Source organism: Xiphophorus hellerii, chromosome 1 (assembly GCF_003331165.1).
Source record: "Xiphophorus hellerii strain 12219 chromosome 1, Xiphophorus_hellerii-4.1, whole genome shotgun sequence".
Taxonomy (NCBI): Eukaryota; Metazoa; Chordata; class Actinopteri; order Cyprinodontiformes; family Poeciliidae; genus Xiphophorus; species Xiphophorus hellerii.
The window spans coordinates 6,443,959-6,467,731 of NC_045672.1; the positions used below are offsets into that span (position 1 = coordinate 6,443,959).

At 43.5% G+C, this 23,773-nt stretch overlaps 2 protein-coding genes across 2 annotated transcripts in view; both read left to right on the plus strand.

The window, feature by feature from the left end:
- The window catches only part of skia (v-ski avian sarcoma viral oncogene homolog a), a 71,106-nt gene extending 53,285 nt beyond the window's left edge, over positions 1 to 17,821 (plus strand). The window contains exons 2-7 of the mRNA XM_032564616.1: positions 10,248 to 10,364; positions 10,496 to 10,611; positions 10,901 to 11,187; positions 11,264 to 11,592; positions 12,735 to 12,965; positions 14,692 to 17,821. Of these exons, the coding sequence (XP_032420507.1) occupies positions 10,248 to 10,364; positions 10,496 to 10,611; positions 10,901 to 11,187; positions 11,264 to 11,592; positions 12,735 to 12,965; positions 14,692 to 14,862 (1,251 nt within the window). The 3' untranslated portion in view covers positions 14,863 to 17,821. The remainder of the gene's footprint in view (positions 1 to 10,247; positions 10,365 to 10,495; positions 10,612 to 10,900; positions 11,188 to 11,263; positions 11,593 to 12,734; positions 12,966 to 14,691) is intronic.
- Positions 1 to 23,773, plus strand: part of LOC116721371 (tumor necrosis factor receptor superfamily member 14-like) — a 1,133,408-nt gene that overhangs the window by 569,081 nt on the left and 540,554 nt on the right. The window lies entirely within an intron of this gene.

Genomic DNA, 23,773 nt, shown 5'->3' on the forward strand with positions numbered 1-23,773 from the left:
AAGGTGACCCCACCGCTGAAGATAAGCACTAGCAACCCTCACAACCACACGAGAGATAAGCGTTTAAAATAATGGGTAGATGGATGTTTTACTGATGAAATCAGAATGAAAGCAAATTTATTTTGTCTTGTACTGTTAGTGTGATATCAACTTATAGGCTGCTTTAAATCATTTGGCTGAACATTTTTGTTACTCTCTGTTTACTATAGATTAACTTTGCATTTAACGAGACCTTATGTAAGCATGTCTCTTGGCTGAAGTTACATCTTTCTTAACCTCTATAGACCCTCATTTTAAATACACCAGGAATTACTGTGCTCATGTTAATGTTAGAATTCAGTCCCAGAGCAGGATAGAAAAGTTGTTGAAATGTCCGAGCTGTGTTTGCTTACCCTCCAGAGCCGTCTTTAAGCTTTCCATCACTTCCAACCTTCCAATTCCTGGTCAGCTCTGAACAAGGAGCGCCGCTCTTTTCCTTATTTCCACGGAAACTGTTGCCAAAGCTAATTTGGCGAGAGGAAACAGAGACCCCAACCCCTGCCCAAACCTCCCCAATCGTTCCCCTTTCTTCACTCTGTCTGTAAACCTAGACATGCATGGAGACAGTCTGTAGTAGAAGAAGACTTGTTTATTGTTTTTCACTTCTCCAGGCTTTTATCACCGTGGGCGTGTGGTTGTTTAATGACTTCCAGCCTCTTCAGGTTAAACTTTTCAGTCAGGATGCAGAGATCTGAAGATCTGATCAAGTTGAAAACAGGATATCTTGAGGAAGGATAGTTGGTTAAAAACAATCATCTTTTTGTGTTTATGCATCTGTGGGACCAAATGACCAAGAAACCTCTTGACTAGGGTTGAGTAGTTTTTACTACAGCAATCACTTTTGCTTACCTGTTTATTGATGAGTGGTACTCAAGGTCAGGCTTTAGCTAAGTTGCTGTCACTTTGTCTAAGCAGGTCATTGCTAATGCCTCATTCTAGATGTTCTTCTGTCATGTTTTTCTGATGCATTTCATGCAATTAATTTCTTTTTGTTTGTTTGTTTTAAAAAGCTAGTTTTGAACTTTTACCCAGTTCTGTAGAAGCGTTGAACCTTCAGCCAGTTTCAGCAGTTCTGGGAGGCTTCTCCTGTTTTTGATTCTGGTGTCCCCCTGGACTCTTCTTGGGAGTGGGAGGTTGAAAAGTACTGCAATTTCACTGCAGTGAAATAATAATAATAATTTTGAATAGCAGTAGGCCGTCTGGTTTGTAGAAGGAGGGCGGTCCTCTGGGAAAGCGCTCGGAGATGTCCGGAACAGTGTGTGTCTGGAGTGTTTCTTTCAAGTAGCAGGGATGCAGACGAAGCTGCTGTGGGATGAATGACGGCTTCCATGAGAGGAGACAGTACAGGCAGGTACTGCTGGGGGCCCGAGGCCCCTCATGACTGTACACATGGGAGTGTCAACATCTGCCATGTGTCTGCACACTCACCAGGTCAGGCGGGAGTCTTTTTCCTCGGCTTTACTCAACAAGTTCATACTTGCTCCCAATAAATCCAAAGTTATTGAGTAAATACAGTCACTTATGTGCTGAGCACAGGAAAAATTACATCAAAGAGAATATTAGATGAGGTCATTTAAAGTCTAGTCAGCAAACCGGTTCATCTCAAACACAAAACTGCATCTCAGCAAGTCTGCAGGCTTCTGAATAATAAGACGATAGGATCCTTTTTTCAGCACAATGCTGCAGCGGCCCAACTGGAGCAATGGAAAGTGTTTTTGCTGTTTACTTCATTGAAGACAGAAGCCCTATTGTTCTCCGTGACTCCTCAGCCAAGGAGGTGATGGTGAGATGAACTGGTTGCCAAATTTGGAGCTCTTCTGTGTTCGCCTGTAACCCACAAACACTCACTCGAGGATTCGCTCTGCAGCGAGCTGCTTTTTCTTTTTCTCTGCGCCATGCTTGGCTCTCGAGCGGCATGCACAGAAACAGGCAGATGTGGAGCAAAGAGAGGACACTACATGCAAACATAAACATAAGCAGGTGGTGGGAGCTGAACTCATCTTCTGAGGGCTGCAGGACCTTTTTTTTTTTTTTTTTTTTGCATAAAGAGATGAGCCATGTGTTGTCTGACACCTGCTTGTTTCTTCTGCGTGTGCAGGTATTCTTTTGTGGCCAGGGCTGAACTAAACCGACACTTTGCTTCCAGGAAGGGTCCCCGCCCTTTTCTCAGCTCAAGGGGGCCCTCTGAAAGACATGCAGAGAGGCCAAAGTCAGGTCACAGGCAGGGTGGGGCCCCGTTCAGCCTCCTGACTCAAGACAAAAGCAAAGAAAACAGGTTTCTCGGCCTTTTATCTCAGCCTAGTCTGCAGGGATGCTTGATCTGCAACCACTTCTCCAGCCAAACATCTAAAGTTTGAATGTTTTCTGCTGAGAGTCACACAACACTCACAAAAAGACTATCCAAGTTTAATCACCGATTTATACAAACCAATCACCAACATCTACAGGCCTTCATCTCCATTTTTCAGACAAAACTACGTGTATATAGTCACATATTGCCAGCTAACCTGATTTTACATATTTAAGCATATTGTTCTGTATGAACAGAAACATATTTATCACAATTGTCTCTAACATATCGAACGGTGGCCACGTGTGTGCAGATTACTTTAAAACCACCTCTCGCTTCAGTCACTGCGTGTTCTGTTTCAGGAAGAAAATGAGTGTTTAGGTTTAGAACAGGTCTGAACCCAACTGGGAGATTCTGCAGCTTTCTGCTTGCTTCACTCTGCAGCTGGACTTTAGCTTGTTTGCAGAAGACATCCTGTAATCTGTGACACAGGAAATGCTCTCAGACAGATAGATGAACGCCGAGGGGCGGGGGAGGGTTTTAGGAAACACAGGGAGTGGTAGAAAAGGAAACAAGGTGTTGACCAAAGTGACAGATTGTATCAGGACAGAGATTCTGTTTTGTCTTAATAAAGGCTGGCTGTCATCTGTGAGCTGTTCAGGCTTACTGGCTCTCATATTTTCAGCATTACATGGTGTCTGTAAAAAAAAAAAAAAAAAAAAAAACAACAATGTCTGGTTTCACCTCAAACTGACTTAATTTCCCTGAAGTTCCCGAAGATATTTTCTTCCAAAAGCTTTCAAGACAGCATTTATATAATCACAGAGGAACCACAACACTTTTCTCACAAAACAGTTTCACTGTTTTAGTGAGCAGAAAATTAGCAAGAGTGCAGAAACGAACAGATTTCATGCTTAAGTTTCAGAAGGTTTCAAACCGGTAGTTCTCATTAAATGCAATGTTTGTCTGATTATCAGGTAGTGCAACCAGCTCTATAATGGCATGGCTTTTCTCAGTTCCCAGCTGTGGAGCTTTTGGTGTGTGTTATCAGGGTGCTAACACACATCAAAAACATCAAACACCCATCTATCTGTCTGAGAAGATTGATAGATGATTTATCAAGTTTTTTTTATCAAAAAACGTTTTGATAAAAAAAGTTTTTTTTATCAATCTGGGAAGAGTTAAAGCAGCAAATAATCTGATGTCGGTCATTCTACCAAAACACTGATTAGACAATGACTGAACATGGATGGGCTGTTAGGAAGTGTTGCTAGGAGAAGACATCTTCTCTTTAAAAAGATAATAAAACAATAAGTCTAGCAACAGGACTTTGACAAGTTGCATCAAAATTTACTGAAAGACTTTTGCAAAGGAATGTCTTGCAGTACCAGAAAAATGAGGCAAGAGAAGCTTGAAGCTTAACCATTATCATTGTCATCTTCGGTGGCAAACTAATATATTAGCAAAAAAAAACATTACTAACTGATAAGCATGGTGGAAAAGCTGATGTTTTGAGATGATTTTATGTTTAATGTATTGTAATGAGACTTTTAATGCAAAGTAGACAATTTTAATGGACTTTCAAGGCAACTTTTAGATCAACTTTGCATTAAAAGTGTCATTATTTACCGAATGGCACTTCATGACAACAGTCATAGACATTCATAAAGACTACTTCATGTTCATAACAGGTGTTATGTCATGTTTATGACGGTGTCATGTCAGTCTTATGCACACTGCTTCAAATAAAGTGTTACCATATTTTCAAGAACTGGGTTTTATTTCAAACGGCTGTTAAGGGGTTGACCTGAATTCAAAGTCCAAATAAACACAAGCGGTAAAGCACACTTATAAAACAAGATGCTCAGCCCTGGCCAGGCTGATCAATCTCAGCTACAGAAGCCCAGGAGAGGGAATTAGAGAACGTGAAAAAAGAAAATAAAAATCAGACTTTCCAAAACTTAAATCTTCATAAACAGCTAACTGAATTGATTGATGAAATCGATTTATGGCCCAGCCCTCGTGGAGCCTTAAGAAAGATGAGCAGAAATGAATGTGTGCAAATGTCAACATCCTTCCAGCGTGTTGTAAGACAAGAATAAAATCTAAGCCCAAATACTCTAAACACGGTTCTGCAACCTGTTTGTTCACGCATTGCTTCCGTCCTGCTTTTTGGGTTTTATTCAGTTATTTCATTTTATTTATTTCGTTAGTTAACATTACATCACAGAAATATAAGCATTGTTCATAAAAAGATTGTATTTTTTATTTTTAGTACGTAGTAATGTAGTGTTTGTGCTCCTAAGTGTTCCTCCTTTTATCGTCACATTTTTAAGTAGATAAAAACTGTTGACCTTGTTTTCAAAGTGGTAGGAGATCCTAGGTTTTACAACCAAACCTCTGAACAGTTTGTTTTCTCCTGAGCGTCACGCAATCCTCACCGAACACAGTGAGCAGCCAGAGCAGGAAAGGAAATCAAATCATTAAGTTGCATTATTTAACAAGGTCTGATGATTGTGCGTGAATTGATTAGAAAGTCTGGTATTTAAATCTGGAAGGTCAGCACAGTGAAAGTGGAGTGCAGTCAGTCTCATTGAGACTTCACTTCCCTAAATCCCTTCGTCTAAACCGGAAGTGTTTGGATGTGATTCCTGGTATAAAATAATTTGAAAGAAAATCTTCCAGAATCTGTCCTTTCAGCATTATGGAGCAGAAACAGAGCAACTTGCCAGAGAGTTCAGGTCTGCTGTAGATTTCTCTGAAAACGAGTGTCTTGTCTCAGTGGAGCAGCAGACACAGGAAGTTAAAGAACAAGGGTTTTTGAAAGTCTTTAGGAGAATACCCCACCCATCCTGTCTCTGCCACAAACAGCCTCTCTAGCAGACACACACGCACGCAGACTGAAGATGTGCATGGGGCCCCTGCAGCAGCTGAGACATTCTGCTGACTCTCTGACTGATGTGGCCCCATGACTTAATGTTATTCCTGACTGCCATGTGCAAAGTGAGGGTCCGTAAATTAGACACACATGAGCTGCAGAGCTCCGCTGCTCATGGTTGAATCCACACAGCAAGCATTAAAACACATGAAACACACAATAGAAATGCAAATATAAGTCAAATACATGTATGATCTTATTTACATTTAAGAAAATTATTTCCATCAAAATTGAAGCTTGGCATGAAACCAAGGTTTTCAGTCTGAATAACTATATCAGGACTTAATGGGATTGGTTTGGAAATAAAGGCAGCATATGTCGGTAACCTGAGTTAACAGCAAGGAGGACATAAGAGAAATTCTTGCTCAGTGGTGGACACTGGAAGGAGAGTGGCAGATTCAACTCTTTTACAGGGGTAGTTTGAACTCTGACCTAGCAGCAGTTGCCATGATGATCCAGAAAGGATTTAATTGATTTTAATAGCAGTAAAAATGTTAAGATTAGGTCTTAGTATGTTTACCTGGAAGTCTTGTGTTTCAAAGTCTTAAGTCACATCAAACGTCTGACAACCTCTGAGGGTTTAAACAACAAAAGTCTCGGAGAACAGGTGCAATGTCTCCATTCCTGAACATGGAGCTAAAGAATCGCATGAGAAGCATCTGAACCTGCTCACATGGTGAGCCACCGATTGGTCCATTCAGCTCTGCTGCTCTGCAGATGAAGCAGTTGCTTCGTAACTGAAGCACGCTTGTAACGCTGCGCCGATAGTACGAGTTGTGCTGTTCTTAGTGTGAGGTGTTGCAGCAGACGGTGCAGTGTGAGCACGTCTAACACACCCCGACTAATCTTTAAGCCTTATCTCAGAGGTGTGACATCCTGTCTATGCAGTGCGAGCCACGGCGGATCGCAGACAGCTGCGGGAGAGCATGAGCATGATTCCATTTGCATCATGCGCAGCGACTTCCTGTTGGTCGGTCAGGGCTTCATCAGGAGACCACTAAAGGGTTTCCGTGGAGGGCCTTGTCTGTTCAGGTCTGATTGCAGAAAGATTTCTTATGTTTACATCCCTGAGTCAGAGATGTGTGTCTGACTATGTTCAAGCACCAAGAAAGACATCCACTCTTGTGATGGGATCTTTCTAGGTGATCAAGATGAAGAGGTCTGAGGAACCAGCCCTCTGCCTCTGTGCTGGATGAAAACTCCCAGCCTCATGCCTCTCAGTCTCGCTCCTTAAACATGCAGATTTGTCTCTCTTCCTCCGAGTCGCCCTCCCGCCCTCTCCGCCGCTGAGACCCACAGGCTCAGCTGCTGGTTTTGTTGACCCCTAAACGCTCTGCTCCAGCCAAGATTTCTAGCGGATCTCGTCCTGCCGGAGAGCCGCAGTATTGGCAACCAGTGATCCACGAGACAAGGACTGACACGTGGCATGGAGGCGCAGATTTTGTGTGTGCGTGTGTGTGTTGGAGAGAGAGGATCAGCCGCTCTGTAGGCTAGCCACTTGCCTCTAGCCCTGCTTTGCTACAGTCAAATCTAGGACAAATCTCCTCATCTCTAGATAACCCACAAACTGTCAGCCTCTCTGGGTTCAGCTCTGCTTCCAGGACTCTGACAGCACTGAAACATGGGGACAAAAAATACAGAGTACTTCAGAATACTTTTAGTCACTTTTGACTGCAAATCGATCAGTACTGGAGGTAATTGACAGAAAAGCTGAACAAACTGGATCCATCTGGTCAGTCACAAACTTTTCCAGCTCTAAATGATTTATTTGGGTTTTTTGCAGTTTGATGATGGAGACTTCCTCAAACAAAACCAAAATATCTTCAGCCTTTTTGTGAACCTATAGTATTTTTTTCTGTATCATATGGCTTCTGAAGTTGTACTAATTGGCCAGAAAAGGACTCCCATGATGTAATGGAAAGTTAATGAAAGTCGTGGAGCTGAGCCCTCAGGAGTCTAGTGGAACGAGGACAGCTGTCATGTTGGGAGTGCTCGCCCGTCTAGTCTCACCAATTCCCCGCCAGAGCAGCTCTGATTACATCCACAAGTGGCAAAGCAGGCCGCCGTGCCAACGTGATCGGGGGGGGGGGGGACGACCTCACCCGGCTGCAAAGGACCACCTGTTGCTTTGTCCCAGTGTGTTCAGAGCGCTGTCCTCTGTCCAGTCCTGACATTGTGTTGCTGTAAACTTGAAGGAAGAACAAGAGCATCACATCCTCCAGAGCAAAACAGATTCCTCGTGCAACAGTTTTTACAGTGTCTGCTGTAGATAACTTTTGGATTCACAGCAGATGACATATTTATCACATTTTTGTGTTGGGGGGGAGGGAACAGATGAAAGTGCTCATACCCAGAACCCACAAACCAACCATCTTCAAACCAGCTGAGCCTCATTTTAGCCACTGAAAGACAGATTATAGTCACCGTGTTACTCTTATACCTTGACAGCTCCTCCACTTCCTGTAGAGCCCTCGTCAACAACAGATATCCCCACTCAGGTGCTCAGCTTAACATTTTAAATCGATTATAAAGGCAGAATCATTGGCTATTGAGGTCTTCATGGTATGAAAGTCATAAGTAAATATTCTGCAGTAAAACATTGCCAGTGTTTACAACAACAACGTGTGAAACATGATGTAATTTCTTTTATTTAAAGTAGATAACTAACAATTACCCCTGCTGCTATTGTTACAGTTCTAACATTTTGCCATGAAAGCCTCTGCTGTTTGGTAAGACAAATGTTGAAAACTCCTAATAAGCTGATTAGTTAGTGGGGCTATCTGCTCAGGTAGCTAGCCTGCAGTCTGCTGCTTTATGACAGCTACAGTTTCTAGACAGCGCTACCTTAAATAGAATAATGGGTAGAGCAGAATTGTGTTGGAGCACAGCGCCCCCTCAGGATGGAGGTGTGCACAGTATGGTCTAGCCTGATTTGTGTTGCTGTCGGACTTTTGGATTTTTGAGATTTGACCTTTGCCTTTGAGTGTATCGTCAGCCTTGCCTTGTGCAACTTCTGCAGTTTGGTTGTTCTTTTTTTTAGGGAATATCTTTCTTAATGCTTTTGTCTGCTTTCAACACTCTGTGTTGGTCGATTTGACTTTGCTGAACCAGTCAGGTTCAGCTTCCATTAAGAAAAAGTACCATAGATATTTATTTCTTTTTTTAGAGAGCGACACACTTTCTGTTCAGTTTCTGCAGTAACTCAGAGTGCGTGTGTGTGTTTGTGCGGCAGCTAGTGACAGCCACAGCTGGGAGAAGCTGAGGTCATAGTGACAAAGCCCTGCTTGTCTGCCTTTCTGGGTGTATCGGTGTGTGACAGACGGCGTGTGTGAGTGTGTGTCAGACACTCACACTGCCCCAGTCACCTCTTGCCTTCTCTCTTGGCTGGCCATATGCAAACACACCTTCGCTGCCGTGTGTGATGCAGAGTGTGGGTCGTGTGTGGGCGTGTGTGTGAAGTTCCCCATAAATAGAAAGATCCACTCAAAGTGCGTTTTCACTTGATGGATTGTTTTAGTGTAGCAACCTCTAGCTAGCAGTGCGACCTGTGATGACTTGCATCCCAAAGGGACACATGAACTCAGACTAATGTGTAAAATCAAAGCAGTGTCTGTTGTGAGGAACTCTGTTGGAAATTCATTCTTACTGAGCTTTCTTCCAGGGTGTGTGAAAGGCCAGGTTATCATCGTTAACTAAAGCTAACGAAATAACCAAAACCGAAATTGAGAAAGCATTTTTGTTAACTGAAATAAGTAATGGAGAAAAACTGCAAGTAACTGAAACTATATTACACAAATTATAAAACAAACTAAAATAGACTATAATTGCAGATATAATATCTTTTGTTTGTGTATTATAAATCTATTTATTAGTCTTTTGAACTGATGTGAAGTTGACTTTCTCTTTTTCCACACGCAAGCAGCAAATTACGGGACTCCGTGCTCCTCCTGGCGGCTCTCTGCTAGTCCTCGAAACGGCGACAGCAAAAGCTGGGAGAAAACGCAGTATCAGTTGGTTGTTCAGCAATAATTTACTACATTTTTTGAAAACGGGATCTTCTGCTATTCTGCTATTCATTCCTCAGTCGATGTATACATAATCACAATGTAATACCTTTGACCTTTTTGAATTCTGCACCTAAAAAAACGAACCTACTATTACAACGAATAAAAACTTAACCATTAACTAACTAAAACTAAACAATGTTTAACTAATAAGAACTAATAAAACCTCGCAAACACATGTCGACAAACTAAATAAAAAAAAACTGAATTTAACAAACAAAAAGCTTCAACAAAATAAAGCTATCATGAAAAATGCAACTATTATAACTATAATAGATATAGCAATATAACTATTATAACCCTGGTAACAGAGTATAAATACATATTGTCATCACAGTTTTAGCATCTGCAGTGTTGTCACTATGAAGAACTATTCAGCAGTTGTCGGCCATTACGTTCCACTCTGTGCCAGTGATAAATTCAGCCTCTCGGTTGAGGTCTCTGCTAACAATTTTTAACAATTTAACAATAACATGAGAAGATTCTCTAATGTAATAATAATTTCTTCTGATAAAGATGTGTGCGTAAAAGGCAACGCCTGCTCTGTTTTGGAGTGTCCACATCAGGGCGGCCCTTCTGATATGCATTCCCCTTAGAGTTTGTTAGGATTATGCTTTATTAGCTGTCGGCAGTCAGAGTCTCATGTGCTCCAGGCAGAGGTCAGATTAGACTCAGGTCGGACGGAATCAGACATCATTCATGTCGGAGTCAAGCTAACAGACAAAAGCACACACACACTTCCCATGTTCATTTCCCTCCATCTGGAATAAGTGAAAACTCTTCCAGCTTTTTATATAAAACATATGAAGTATTTTTGACATGACTGTGAAACTCTCAGTGGCAGTGATTTTATAAAGGAGACACAACGCCCTGACTAACATGGAGTCTTTATGTCAACTTCCTGTCTGTCTTTTAGGCGTCTGATGGCATCCCTGTGAAAAAGTCCAAACTGGAAGACGTCCCATCACAGTCTCCGCTTGGTGACAAAGAGAAGCAGCACGACTGGCTGCAGTCCCTGTCTGCCTCAAACAAGGTTGGTGTGGCTGAGCTCAGATGGAAGCTGCGTTTTCATCTCCCAACTTTTCTATGACCTTAAAGCACTTCCAAGTCCTGATCACTTCAGATCAAGTCTGCTGGTCTAAAGTGAGATCTTGTGTCTCTCAGGGGATCAACTGCCTGCAGTCCAGACAGAGACCTTCAGCTTTCAGACCATGGTCTCCTCACATCTCTGCTGGGGAGAAGGAACCGCCCCCCCACCCTCTGGCTCTGCTGAGAGACAGGTGAGTCCAGCTCACCACCCTGTGACCCACCCATTGATCCACCTTGTGATCTAACCCCCTGTGATCCACCCTGTAGTTGATCTGCTACCTTATGGAAACATTTGATTCTTTTAGCTCTTTATATTCAGTCACAGCATAGAGAAAATCTAATCTCTTAAAGCCACAGACGGCCGCGGTTTGAACATCATGGCTGTTCACTTGTCTGGGTTTTCAGGGGTCCAGGGCTAGACTGCCACCTTTATAGAGCAGAACACTATGAGCCTTAACATCACCTGTCGTTGTCCTCCAGCTTCTACAACTACAAGAGCCTCGAGAATGCTGTGGCCCCCAACGTGGCCCTCACGCCACTCCCTCTGGGGAAGACGGGGCCCACATCCCCGTCTGCCGCCAACACGTCCCAGCCTTCAGATGAGGGTGCCAGCCACAGCTCCAGACCTCGTAAGAGAAGAGCTACGGAGGAACTGCCAGCTCCGGCTCCAGAGGGCCCCTGCCCCCCACCTGCCACCGCCTGCCGGCCCCCGCCGCAGGATGACAAGGACTCTGAGGTGGAGGTGGAGGTGGAGAGCCGTGACGACTGTGAGTAGCGCTCCGGCCCCCTGTGTTCATAAACGTGTGGCAGTCGTTGACGTGTTTCTGATCTTTTCCTCCACAGTCACGTCCTCCATGTCCTCCCTGTCCTCGCCGTCCTTCACCTCATCCAGCAGCTCAGCCAAGGACCTGAGCTCACCGGGGACCCAAGGGCCGCTCTGCACCGTCACGTCGACAGAATGCTCCGCCCCTGCCGCCGCACCCCCCGCTGTGACCGTGGCACCTTCGGAGCTGGGGCTGGAGTCAGAGCTGGAGAGCCTCAGGCAGGCGCTGGACGGCGGGCTGGACTCCAAGGAGTCAAAGGAGAAGTTCCTGCATGAGATCGTGAAGATGAGAGTGAAGCAGGAGGAGAAGCTGGGCTCAGCCCTGCAGGCCAAGCGGAGCCTCCAGCAGGTACAGTTAGACTCTGCGCTCATTAACTCCACATTCCAGCTACACACTGCTAACAGTGATGTGCAACAAACTAATCAAAGAAGAAGGACTTCAACACAACTGATCTCACAACTGGTTTCTCAAAACTAAAAAGTCACTTTTATTGGCGACTGCACTCACGCAAATATTCAGCACATTCATGACAAGCATGTTCAGTATGCAGTGGAGCACCTTCTGCTGTTCTGATCTGCTGCACGTGATATTTATAGGCAGGCACCGGAGGAACCGGTCCTTTCCTCCACAGCTGGGTTTGGAAGCGCCTTAGTTAAATCTCACCATGTAGACTTCAAGTCAGGTGACTTGAAGGGCCTTTCTTCCTCTGAAACCCAGCCTTGCTGGACTCTGAGGTTACGGCTGGGTTCATTGCTCTGTCCAGTCTGGACATGGAACCCTGCAGCACCTAGCAGTGCCTTCCAGTGGATGCTGCAGTCACTCCAGGTCTTTTACGGGCTTCTTTTACTGTCTCCAGGTGGCGTAGCAACTGTTCCTTTAACTTTGAAGTTGTGAACTTTGCTCTTAGCCCAGTTTCTAGGAACCCCAAGGGTCTTTGCTCGGTTGTGATGCGAAACATCATGGAGGATATTATCCATCCTGGCCACTTTCTGTTCCAACTGTTACCTCTGGCAGGCGCTGTAGAGCCAGTAAATCCAGGACTTTTAGATTCTCTAAGTTTTTTTTTGTTGTTTTTTTTTCATTTGCCATATATTAAGTGAATAACCACTGATGCATACCTTGTCCTTTTGTCTTGAGTGAATGTATTTTACCTGGGGTGAATTTTAATTATGTCTTTTAATTTCTTTTGATGCCTTATCTCATACCGTGGAGTTTCAGTCCAAAACTTGTTGAAGTATTTAAAAGACAATAAAGGTTTTCTACTCTTCTATTCTATTCTAATAAAGCTCCTGATAAGCCTCACACTCTACCGGTTGTTAAAAATAGCATTAATTTCACTCTTTGTAACATTAGTTTTATTTAACATTTTAAATGGTTTCAGTCATTTGTTGATTACAAACACACGAGGAATTTAGAAATCTGCCAATAAGAAGACCTTGAGTTGCACATGGAGAACTTGGGGGCTAACTGTGGCCGTCTCTTCTTCACAGGAGTTGGAATTCCTGCGGGTGGCGAAGAAGGAGAAGCTCCGAGAGGCGACCGAGGCCAAGCGCAGCCTGAGGAAGGAAATTGAGCGTCTGCGAGCCGAGAGCGAGAAGAAGATGAAGGAGGCGAACGAGTCGCGGATCCGACTGAAGAGGGAGCTGGAGCAGGCGCGGCAGCTGAGGGTCTGCGATAAAGGCTGCGAGGCCGGCCGTCTCCGCGCCAAATACTCCGCACAGGTCCGGCACAAACTGGAGCCTCTCACCCTCTGACTTCCAAATGTGGAAACACTGAAAAACCGTCAGACCCTGAAGGTGGCTAAGCTGCTGTATGTAAACAGCCGTCATATTGCTCGCTTTCAGGACAGGGGGAGACAGAAAGTGTTCTCTTCCTCCCAGTCAGAAATGAACGGGTGTAGTTCGGTTCCTCCCCCTGGAAGAGGAAACAGGAAGAGGCGTCAGCTTCCCTGAGGCAGCTTTAGACAAAACAAAGAAGGGGGCTGTGTCCTCCAGCTGCGTCCACGTCCTCCTGCGGAGGCGCGGCCGTCTCAGAGAGGAGACGCTGTCAGCGCGGCCAGGAAAACAAACAGGATTAGGACGTGAGAGCAGCAGAGTGCTTGGATGAGTGTGAGACACTGAGCTCTTCATCTTTGATCTGTGGTCCAGTTCCAACCAGTTGTCTGGCAGCAAAACCTGATCACTGTTTCTGGAAAGTACTGGGTGGAAGGACGTTCAGCAGCCAAGCTGCTGCTGCTGCAGCTGCTGCTGCTGCTGCTGCTGCTGCTGCATACATCTCCATGTGAAACCCTCTGTTTGAGTTTGAATGGATGTGGCTGCAGTGAGGAGCACACGGTGTGGTGAGGTCACACTGAGCTGGCCTATCAGCGCTCTGTGTTAGGTCATCCAGCCACCTCAGCCAATGGGAAGACGTGTTATTCTGGGACGGCTGAACGTCTCCAGCCTGAGGGAGGACCCTGCACCCACAATCAGCCGTGTTTAACTCTCTGTTCCCAGGAGCAACAGGCCTTCCTCCGTTTTTCCTGTGCTTCTTGGCTTCACAGCTAATGCAGCTAATGAGCAGGGGGCGGAGCTAATTCTTTACTCGGCGCATAGGAACCTGAACAAAAGAACGAGTCGAAACTCAAAATGGCTCATAATGACAGTAATGTTGGTCTCTGGTTGATTCTAGCAATTCATCCATGAGAGATTTTGCCAGTGGGAACTTTCGACCGTGCAAGGCTGTTTCACGACAGAACCATGAATGGTTGCCGTGACAACATTAAGAAACCTTGGGTTTGAGAAAGAACAGCAGCTGAGAGGAATCAGTTGGGTTTTTTTTTCAGGCCTTACAACACAAATAAAATGACTCTTTCCATACAATATCAGAACTATTTGATCAGTCAGTTACATGCGGTCATGGGTTCTACCTCCTTTACTCAGATTGTCTCCGGTCAAATTTTGACCAGGTCAATCAGCGAACAGAACGAGAAATTGTGGACGTTGATTTTCTGCATCGTTTTAGAATAGCGGCCCGCCTGTAGTTTTAGCGTTGGCAGCTAGAGGAGGAAGTGAACAAAAGCCGTTCAGTCTGTGTTGGTCACGCTTCCAAATCTTCAATGAACATCAGCCATCTCTATGACTGCTGTCTATGCAGTGGAGGTTGGTTGTTTACAGTGCGCCAGTTTGAGGTTCATAGCGTCAAACTGGCGCCTTGTGTAAGTCACGGGCAAACATAAGCAGTTGGGTCAAACTTAAAACAGAGTCCACACCTGCAGGAAGCCATCATTTCTCGATAGCCGAGAGTCCAGACCCTCTGGACGAAGCAAAGTGTAGGACAACGGGCTGGTTTTTACCAGACTAGGGCTTCACCTATCACAGTTTTCTGACCGATCATTGTGTTTGAAGTTTATTTAAATAGAATTGAAGGTTTTGTCTCTTAAGACGACTTCTCTTCTCTGTTTATCAGATCGAGGACCTCCAGATGAAACTGCAGCATGCCGAGGCCGACCGCGAGCAGCTCAGAGCCGACCTGCTGCAGGAGCGGGAGGCCAGGGAGCACCTGGAGAGGGTGGTAAAGGAGCTCCAACAGCAGCTCTGGCCCAAACCTGGCTACAAAGAAGCGCCCCCTAACAAGTAACCCCGAGAAAAGCCTCGGCACTCAATCATTCCCCCTCATTGCTCTCATCCCATTCGACACAGCCTGCTGCTCCAGTAGCTCTGGGCCGACCCACGGCACCACTGTCACCGACACCTGAACCCAAATCGTCCAGAAGACAGAGAAAAAGTTCCCATCAGAGGAAACACGCAGGTGTTTTCTGATCCAGACCCATGAAGAGTGAAGGGAGAGCAGAAGCAGCCAGGGGACATGCGTTTCTAAATCCAGCACCGACTGACTCACCGTTCACACTCAGACCTGCAAACAGACGAGGACACGGAGTTCACCGAGCGCAGCCGCGCCCACCAGGAAGCGAAACGAGACTCTCACTCCGCACTAACAAACTGCTGGAAGGCCGTCATTACATCACAGCTGCAGCGAGGGGCCGCAGCCCAAAGGGCCGGGCCAGGCCCCCCAAATAAAAGGCTTCCAGCGTCGGCTCACGGCTGGAAGCAGGCAGAGGCTTTTCAAGACATTATAAGCTATCTACAGACTACATAGCGATATGTACAAGAAAACAAAAATGCTTTTGTCAGTGCTGGTGGAGTGGAAGCAGAGACAGTTCAAATGAATATGATGGATAATAAATATAAAAGATGCAAACTCCACCACGGCGTGGTTGTTCAGGAGGTTTCCTGTCATTCAGCTACGGATCCATTAAGGCACAGTTAAAGGCACCTTCTCTGTTTTCACTGAGCACTTATTGGACAGTCTCACACACATCCACGCTGGTTGCCATAGTTTTACTTTGACTTTTTAGCTTTTTTTTTTTTCCTTTTTCCCTCCAGTGTGAGCGTGGCCTTGTGTTCTCGTAACGTTTGAATGACAGTCGGCGTGTTTTTTTTGTTTGTTGTTTTTTTTTTCCTCCAGACCGGCTTCGTCATCCGGGAGCCGTTCAGTGGGCTCTCATCAATTACCACAAAAATGTCTGATTGTCAAGTTAAGGCGTGTAAATAAAAAAAAAAAAGGTTCTTTTTGTTTTGTATTTTACAGTAATGAATCGCACTTTTGGCAAAACTTTAAAAAAATAATAAAATAAAAAAAATCCAGTTCAAACGCGTTTTACTGCCACCGTTGTCATCCAGTGGCCACAGGGTCAAAGCGAGCGTTTTGTGAGCAAGAGCTGCTGCGGTTTCCAGCAGCCGATTGTAAATAGACGGGAAAATGTTCAGCAGGCAGGACTTTTCAGGACGTTTGGAGCAGCTCAGATCTCTGCGGGCTGGACTGTTACAGCAGCACGAACAAACAAACAAACAAACAAACAAACAGTCAACTCCTGGATGTCGTTTTTGTACGTGGAGATACTTTTACTGCTTGTCTGTTGTGTTCACAATTAGTTTTCTGTAGGAATCTCATCTTCTTTATGCATGAGAAACGAAAAAGGTTTGCCATTCATGTAGTCACTTATTGGGCATTGATACTGTACATGTAAGGGTTTTTATTGTGTTATGCAACATAAAGCAACTTGTCTTATTTAGCAGGAAAAGCATTGGTGTTAAATAAAAGCCAAATGCCATTTTTAGATCAACTTACATTTACAAAAAAAAACAAAAAAACAAATATTAAAAGAGGAAAACAAACAAACAAAAAAAAAAAGAGTGCAATGCCGGACAACCTCAAGTGCCTGAGAGATGGGCGAAAGGTTTCCAGAGTCAGAAACCTGACGGTGGCGCTGCCGTCTAGTTCCCATCAGCAGGTTTCGAAGTGAAGAGGCCCTTCTGTGCTCTGCAGCGCTTTAATCAGTGTTTCCTTGAATCAGCAGTTTACAGAACTCTACGCAGCGCAGAAAACGCTCTCAACAAATGCTTCAAATGTTTTTGTTGGGGTTTTTTTGTGTGTTTTTTTTTCTGACGTCTGAACCAGTGATATGCATGCTCTCAGAGGACATTTTATAAACGATCCTGAAAAAAAAAAAACAAACAAAAAAAAAAACTTGGTAAATTGTTACTATAGATTGTACATAAGGACTTTTGCTGATGCAAGTGTTGGAACGGGCCTTTTCTGATCCAGCATTACAGATGTTCCCTGATGTTGCCTCCCTCCAGCAGACCTGTGTTGGTACATTTTTCTAGTAGTTTTTACTCCTCAGAGCTCATACCCTCTATGTTCTGGTTTTCTACGGCGGAGGGAAGCGCTAACATTGGCCTGTTTGCTCTCCCGTGCAAAAGCAAAGGAAAGAAAAAAAAAAGTGATTTAATGATGTCTTGTTTTCTAAAAGAGAATCATTTTTTTCTAAGCGACGGGCAGCAAAGCAGCAATAACAGTCCGTATTAATAGGCCAAATACTAGTCAGTGTGAAGATTTCAATACAAATTTACACGTGTAAATATGTTTTTCGTTTACGATACTGTATTATAAATGTACATGGTGTTTCCATATCGTTTCTTACAGCAGCTGTTTGTTTTTCCTTTTTCTTATTTTTTTTTTTTTAAGTTTGTGTTTTAATGAAAATGTTTCAGGAACAGAGAATATTCCCATCATGAACATTTCATCCTGTTTTCTTTTTTTTTCTTTTTCGTACTAAATAGTTTTTTTTACTGAATTCTCTTTTTTCACTTCTTCATATAGGTTTTAAGCAAATGTTCAGCATCGTATAGCCGGCCCACATGACTTCCTCTCCCCTCGCCCTCATGTATTACTTTTCAGCCCTGTGCTGCTGCTGATACTATATACAGTTCTAGAAATATTTTTATGTAAGAGGCAAGCTTTGTCATGTATTAATGCCACATATATAATATGAAAAGAAGCTTGGCTTATTCATCTACGTCCGTTTTTTCCCCCGTGTTTTGACACCTTTCTCCTTCCCTTCTCTTAACGACTCGGACTATATTGTAAAGGACTTTATGAGATTATGTTTGAAAATAGCCATGCTTATATACTACAGTGACTGAATGTACAGTGTATAGATGCATTACCAGAAATAAAGATGTTTGTCCAGATTGAATGGCCCAGTTTCTGTTCATTCCTAATTATCCTAAAGTAGTGACAGACTTCATGCTTTGTTGTTCTTCAGTCTGGCTCAACAAATAACTCGGGTCAATCCAAATAAGAGCTCAGTTTCATTTGTTTCTTTGCTTCACCCTGCTGCAGCATCGGTGACACTTCTGGAATCAGGCGTGCGTTTCAGTAAATTAGAATATAACCAGTATAAAATATAATTCAAAAACTGCTTCAGTCATTACAGATAGAAACAAGTGATCAGGTCCGACATCTGTGTGTGGTGATGGACTCAGTCCTGAATATTCAGAGCCTCATACAGACGGTTACAAAGTCGGCCTTCTATCGCCTGAAGAGCATTTCTAGGATTAAAAGACAACTATCGCAGCAAGATCTAGAGAAGCTCGTCCACTTGTTGATGTTTAGTCGCATTAATTTCTGCAACAGCGTCTTCACAGGTCTGCCTGCAGAAATCAATCAGACAGCTGCAGTTGATCAGAACGCGGCTGCCGTTCTCACTAAAACCAGGAAGACAGAGCACATCAACCCAGTTTTAAAGTCCTTACACAGCTCAGAGAATAGACTTTAAAATACTGTTGTTAGTTCATAAATCACTGAACGGCTTAGCACCACAGGACATTAAAGATCTGCTGCTGTTGTATCAACCTACCAGACCTCTCAGGTCTTCTGGTTCTAGTTCTGGTTCTGCTCTGCGTCCCCAGAACCAGAACCAAACATAGAGAAGCAGCATTCAGCTTCTACGCACCACAAATCTGGAACAAACTTCCAGGAAACTGCAAGTAAAAACAGTCTTTCTACAAACCCATTAGTAGTATTCGTCTTAGTCTGTATTCCAACTTCTCACCTGTGTGCTAGTGGGGATGCAGTCATTGTCCTGTTGACCGCTCTCATAATTTCTGGGAGCGTCCTGTAATTAGGCCATTCTGGGAGGGTGTCCGTCACACTGTCAGAGAGCTTGGTAACACTTTATTTGAAGGCATAAGACTGACATGACACTGTCATAAACATGACATGAGACCTTTATGAATGTCTATGACTGTTGTCATGAAGTGTCATTTGGTAAATTATGACACTTTGAATGCAAAGTTGCATTAAAGGTCCATTAAAATTCCCAACGTTGCATTATTTTGTAAATAATGACACTTGGCACTTTTAACAATGCCCATCAACTGTTTGATACTGGGGATTGGGCTGCTAAGCCACTGCTTAGTTATCGTTTTTTTTCCTTGCCATCATCACTAGTTTTAGGATATATCCATCTGCTATGGCGACTCTTTATTTGACACGGTGTGCATAAGACTGACATGACACTGTCATAAACATGACATAACACCTTTATGAATGTCTATGACTGTTGTCATGAAGCGTCATTTGGTAAATAATGACACTTTTAATGCAAAGTGGCTTTAAAAGTTGCATTAATAGTATTCAGGCCATGGAGCATTTGACCTTTAAATTAAGACTACAAGAAGAAAAGGGGGATGCTTTCTGGGAAAAATGGGACACGCACCCTATGGTAAGAGGTGACAACCTGTCCTTATCTTGGCACTACTTGTGTGTCTTTTTTTTTTTCTCTGCCTGGTCATCATTGGTATTCTTGGTTTTTAAGATCTCTTGCTTCCCCCAAAATGTTCCACTTTATGTGTTTGTACTCCCCCCCCTCACCCCCCGCCGCCCTTTTTCCTGTACTATTTTGCTGCTTTATAATGTAAAATGTTTTGATGAGAAAAAAAAGAAACCCTGAAATAATACTAACAATAATAACAAGAGTATGTTCTTGCTTCCATTTCCCATCTGGTTTATGTACCCAGATATGGTTGTTTCAGAGCAGCTGCAGGGAAGAAGAAGAAAAAAAAAGCCCTCCATAATTACAGAGGAAACCTTGAAAAGCAAAAGACGAGCTGCAAACTCTGAACTAGACACTAGTGCACCCCGGATCTCCATTTTACGCCTACTCTGCCTGCCAGCATTTCATGTAAACATTCATTAGTGTGAGCTCCAAAGCCGTGCGTGTGTGTGTGGGGGTGGGCGTGGGTGTGGGTGTGCGTGTGTGTGTGTGTAGAGTATAGCTTAGCTTTAGGCCCCTCTCCATCTAGTGGATGTTGTTTATGGCCAACCAACCGATTTTTCAAAGGTAAATTAGTCTTTAAATACCCAAAGAACTTCAAAGGTTACCTTAAAGTAAAATAAGAAATCATATTTCTCCAGTTCTAGTTTTTCTTGCTGCAGTGTCATTGACATAATGAGAGCGACTGCCCACTGTTGCTACATGCTAATCCAAGAGGAGTGGATGCTGAAAGTCACTGACTTGATGCAATTAGCTGGGCTTCCTTAGAAAACTGTTTGCACATTTGAATGATTAATAGAGCCTGAATGCATTGATTGGTAGCCAGGATCAAATCAGAACATATGACTTTGTGTGTTTGTGTAGGATTAGATTTAGTTGATTGGATATATCTGGATATGAATTAGATTTTTCTTGGGAAGTGTCTTGAAACTATTGTTGTGAATTAGTGCTATATGGATAAACCAAGTTGAATTAGAATAAATTTAGTCAGTAAAATGATTTTTCCTACATAAATAACTATGAATCACTCAAATACATTTTTTACTATAAATTGTACTTATCAAATGCTACATCCGCAGATCAGATTCAACAGATGTGCAGACGAAGGATCTGTGTAGGTAAGTCCAACACTGTTGATGAACATGGGGGATTTACAGAAGTAGTTTTTGAAGGAGATCATATTTTCTCCTGCTTGAGCTTCCCTTCATCGGCTCCCTGTTAAATACACATCCACATACAGGGGGACTCTAGTCATTAATTGTTATCAGGAAACTTCTGAAGGCAAGTGGTTGCGTTCAGAAAAAAGGGGTCTGGATACTTTTGCATACCGCACTTTTCAGTTTACTGTTATTTATAAAACATGTTTTGAATCATGTATGATTTTCTTTCTACTCCACAATTGTATACCACTTAGTTTTGGTATTTCACATAAATTATATATATATATATATATATATATATATATATATATATATAGCTGTATGTAGCTGTCAGATTCAGGTGACTGATCCAATCACAGCCGTCACACGAGGAAGAGCATCCAGCAGTCAGCTCATCAGTCTCTGGAGCTCCTCTGCAGTTACTGCTGAGCCTCATGGTGTGTTATGGCGTTAGCTCAGTCACTTCAGTCAGGTGAAATGATCCCGTTCTGTGTTCTCAGCTGTGTCGGTATGAATGATTTCACACATTTCAGTGTTTCAAAAAGCGTCCAACGCTTCATGTCGATTAGAGCTTAAAACCCGTTAGAGTGGAACTCCTCCGTTTGTTGTCTAGATGTCGCTGATGTATTTTAAAAGTAGCTCACTTTTTATACAGTCTTTGAGGTCCTCTGGATTTGATAAAGCACCTGTAGGCACATGGGACCAAAACGAAAGACTACTCACAGACGTAGTCTAAAAAAATAGAAATCTTTTTATAGTATGACATAAAACTTACGTCTGTGTTACATTGTTTGATTTAGTTTGGGATTGATGCATCACTGATCCCATGAATCTTATACCCAGCTTGGTTTAAACCAGTTTTAGTGTCCTTTCATACAGTTTTACATTTAGTGAGAAAACGAACTGAAGTACGAGTGGTTTGCACTTCCTCAGCAGTTCAATCAAATAGTCATTCTGTCCATTAAAGCAAAGCTGTAGGTGTGTACACAAAGGTCCAATTTGATTTACTTTTGAAAGCTAAAATCTAATCATTGTCCATGCCATGGACACAGATTGCTGAAAACAACACATATGCTTCCAATGCTCAGTGGATTTGAATTGTTTATGTATGTATGTATGAGAATACTTTCAAAAAGTGAAGAGAATAGATACTGCTTACTTTTACATTATTCCACCTACTATAGCCAACATTTCATCAAATGCAGCAGACTTGACCTTTCTCTCTCTGCTGCACTTACGCACACCCCCCCCCACACGCATGCCCCCACGCACGCACACACGCAGCTGGGTTCCTCAGAAAGGCCGCTATTAGCCGGTGCAGGTCACTGGCCTCTGGGCAGGTTCAATATTTATGGGTCGCTGCAGCGTTTTACCATCCCAGCTTGACAAAAGTGATCAACGTCTCAGGTCCTGTGCCTGTCAATCCGACAACTCTGCACATCATGTCGGCTGCCGTCACAGCCGGCCCCGCAGGATGTCTGTCACTGGCTGACGAGCCGTGGCTGTCAGGAGGTCGCACACAAAAACGGGCCAGTAGGCTGGCATTGCTTATCCTTGATCTCTCCAGATTTAAGCAGGTGTGCCTGTATGCATATTCACATCAAAAATATCCAGGACAAGTTTGGAACGCACATGTGCCAAACAGTCCCAACAGCGTTGTTTTATACCTAAACCCAAGTAGCGGATGCATGTGCAGGACTACGTATGTAGTGCAATGTTCTGTGGCACAAAGAAATTCCAGCTAACACTAGATGTAGTGATTGCTTTTCAATTCAATTCACTTCCAAAGTACTTTATCATCCCAAAGGAAATTCAATGTCTCTTCAAAGAGTTATTGGAGATAGTGATGGCTGTTGCCAAAGAAGATCTCTTGTAGAGAAATTTGAAGCAGATGTACTGTTTTTCTATAACGCTGTTGTATCAGGGTTGTCCATATTTTTTTTCCTGCTTTTATGAAGAATCCTTCTTTGCATCATCATCATCTACGGAGGTTCCAGTCGTCCACAGAACAGAACCAGCCTTCTTTATCAGACTGTTGAGCCTTTTTAGGTCCCTGGGTCTGATGCTGCTGGCCCAACAGATGACAGCAGACGAGATTATGCTCTCAACAACAGACTTATAGAAGAAATGCAGCCTCTTGCTGCAAACCATGAAGGATGTTAGCTTCCTCAAGTAGTCCAGTCTGCTCTGTCTCTTCTTATAGACGGCTTCACTGTTGCATCTCCAGTCCAGTCTGTTGTCCAGGTGAACACTGAGGTATTTATATCCTTCAACCACCTTCACTTCTCCTCCCATGATGGAAATAGGATCTGATCTTTGACCCTGTTTCTCATGAAATCTATGAACTTCTCCTTTATCATTTGAGATGAGATAATTGTTCCCACACCATGACACAGAGCAGTCTGCCAGATTCTTGTCCATTTCTGACTCACTCGATAACTGCAGAGTCATCTGAGCATTTCTGGAGATGACCGAAGTCGGACTTGTGCTGGAAATCTGAAGTGTATAGAGTGAACATGAATGGTGGAAGTACAGTGGTGCTCCTTTGCACCTGGTTAGACACACAGTCCTTCAGTCTCTCAAACTGCGCGGTCTATTTATCAGGTAGTCCTAGATCCAGGTGATTGTTGAGGCCTCCACCTGTGTCTTTTGGAGTTTCTGACAAAGCAGGTCAGGCTAAAGCAGCAGTATTTACTTATGTATTTAATTTTTTTTATTATTGAAACTGACACTATGTTGTGACAGTATGGTATGAGACAGATGATCTATGAAAAAAATCAAACTCCTCGGCCTTCTCCTAGCGCTAACTAGCAACAACCAATCAGAGTCAAAAGGAGGGTCTAAGCGCTGCCAATCACCCTTGTATAGTACGTGCGCTGCACATGCCCCTCCGACTCCGTCCCTTGCTCTTTGCAACGCTACAGCGTCTTCCTGACAGCTGTCCTGAATGCTCAGATTAGTTAGCATGGCCATAGATGATGGGGATAAATGGTTTTCCTTGTTTCTCCACCATTAGTACATTTAACATGGCGTACACAAGGTTTGAGTGACACTGCCAGTATCTTCCTCCTGGCTCTGATTGGTTGTTTTGGGTCGGGAACGGTACATTTCTTCAGACAGCAATAGTAGCACTGGGAAGGAGTTTGATGTTTTAAAAGATTGTCTGTCTCATATCATACTCTCATCCCATGGTGACAGTTTTAACAAA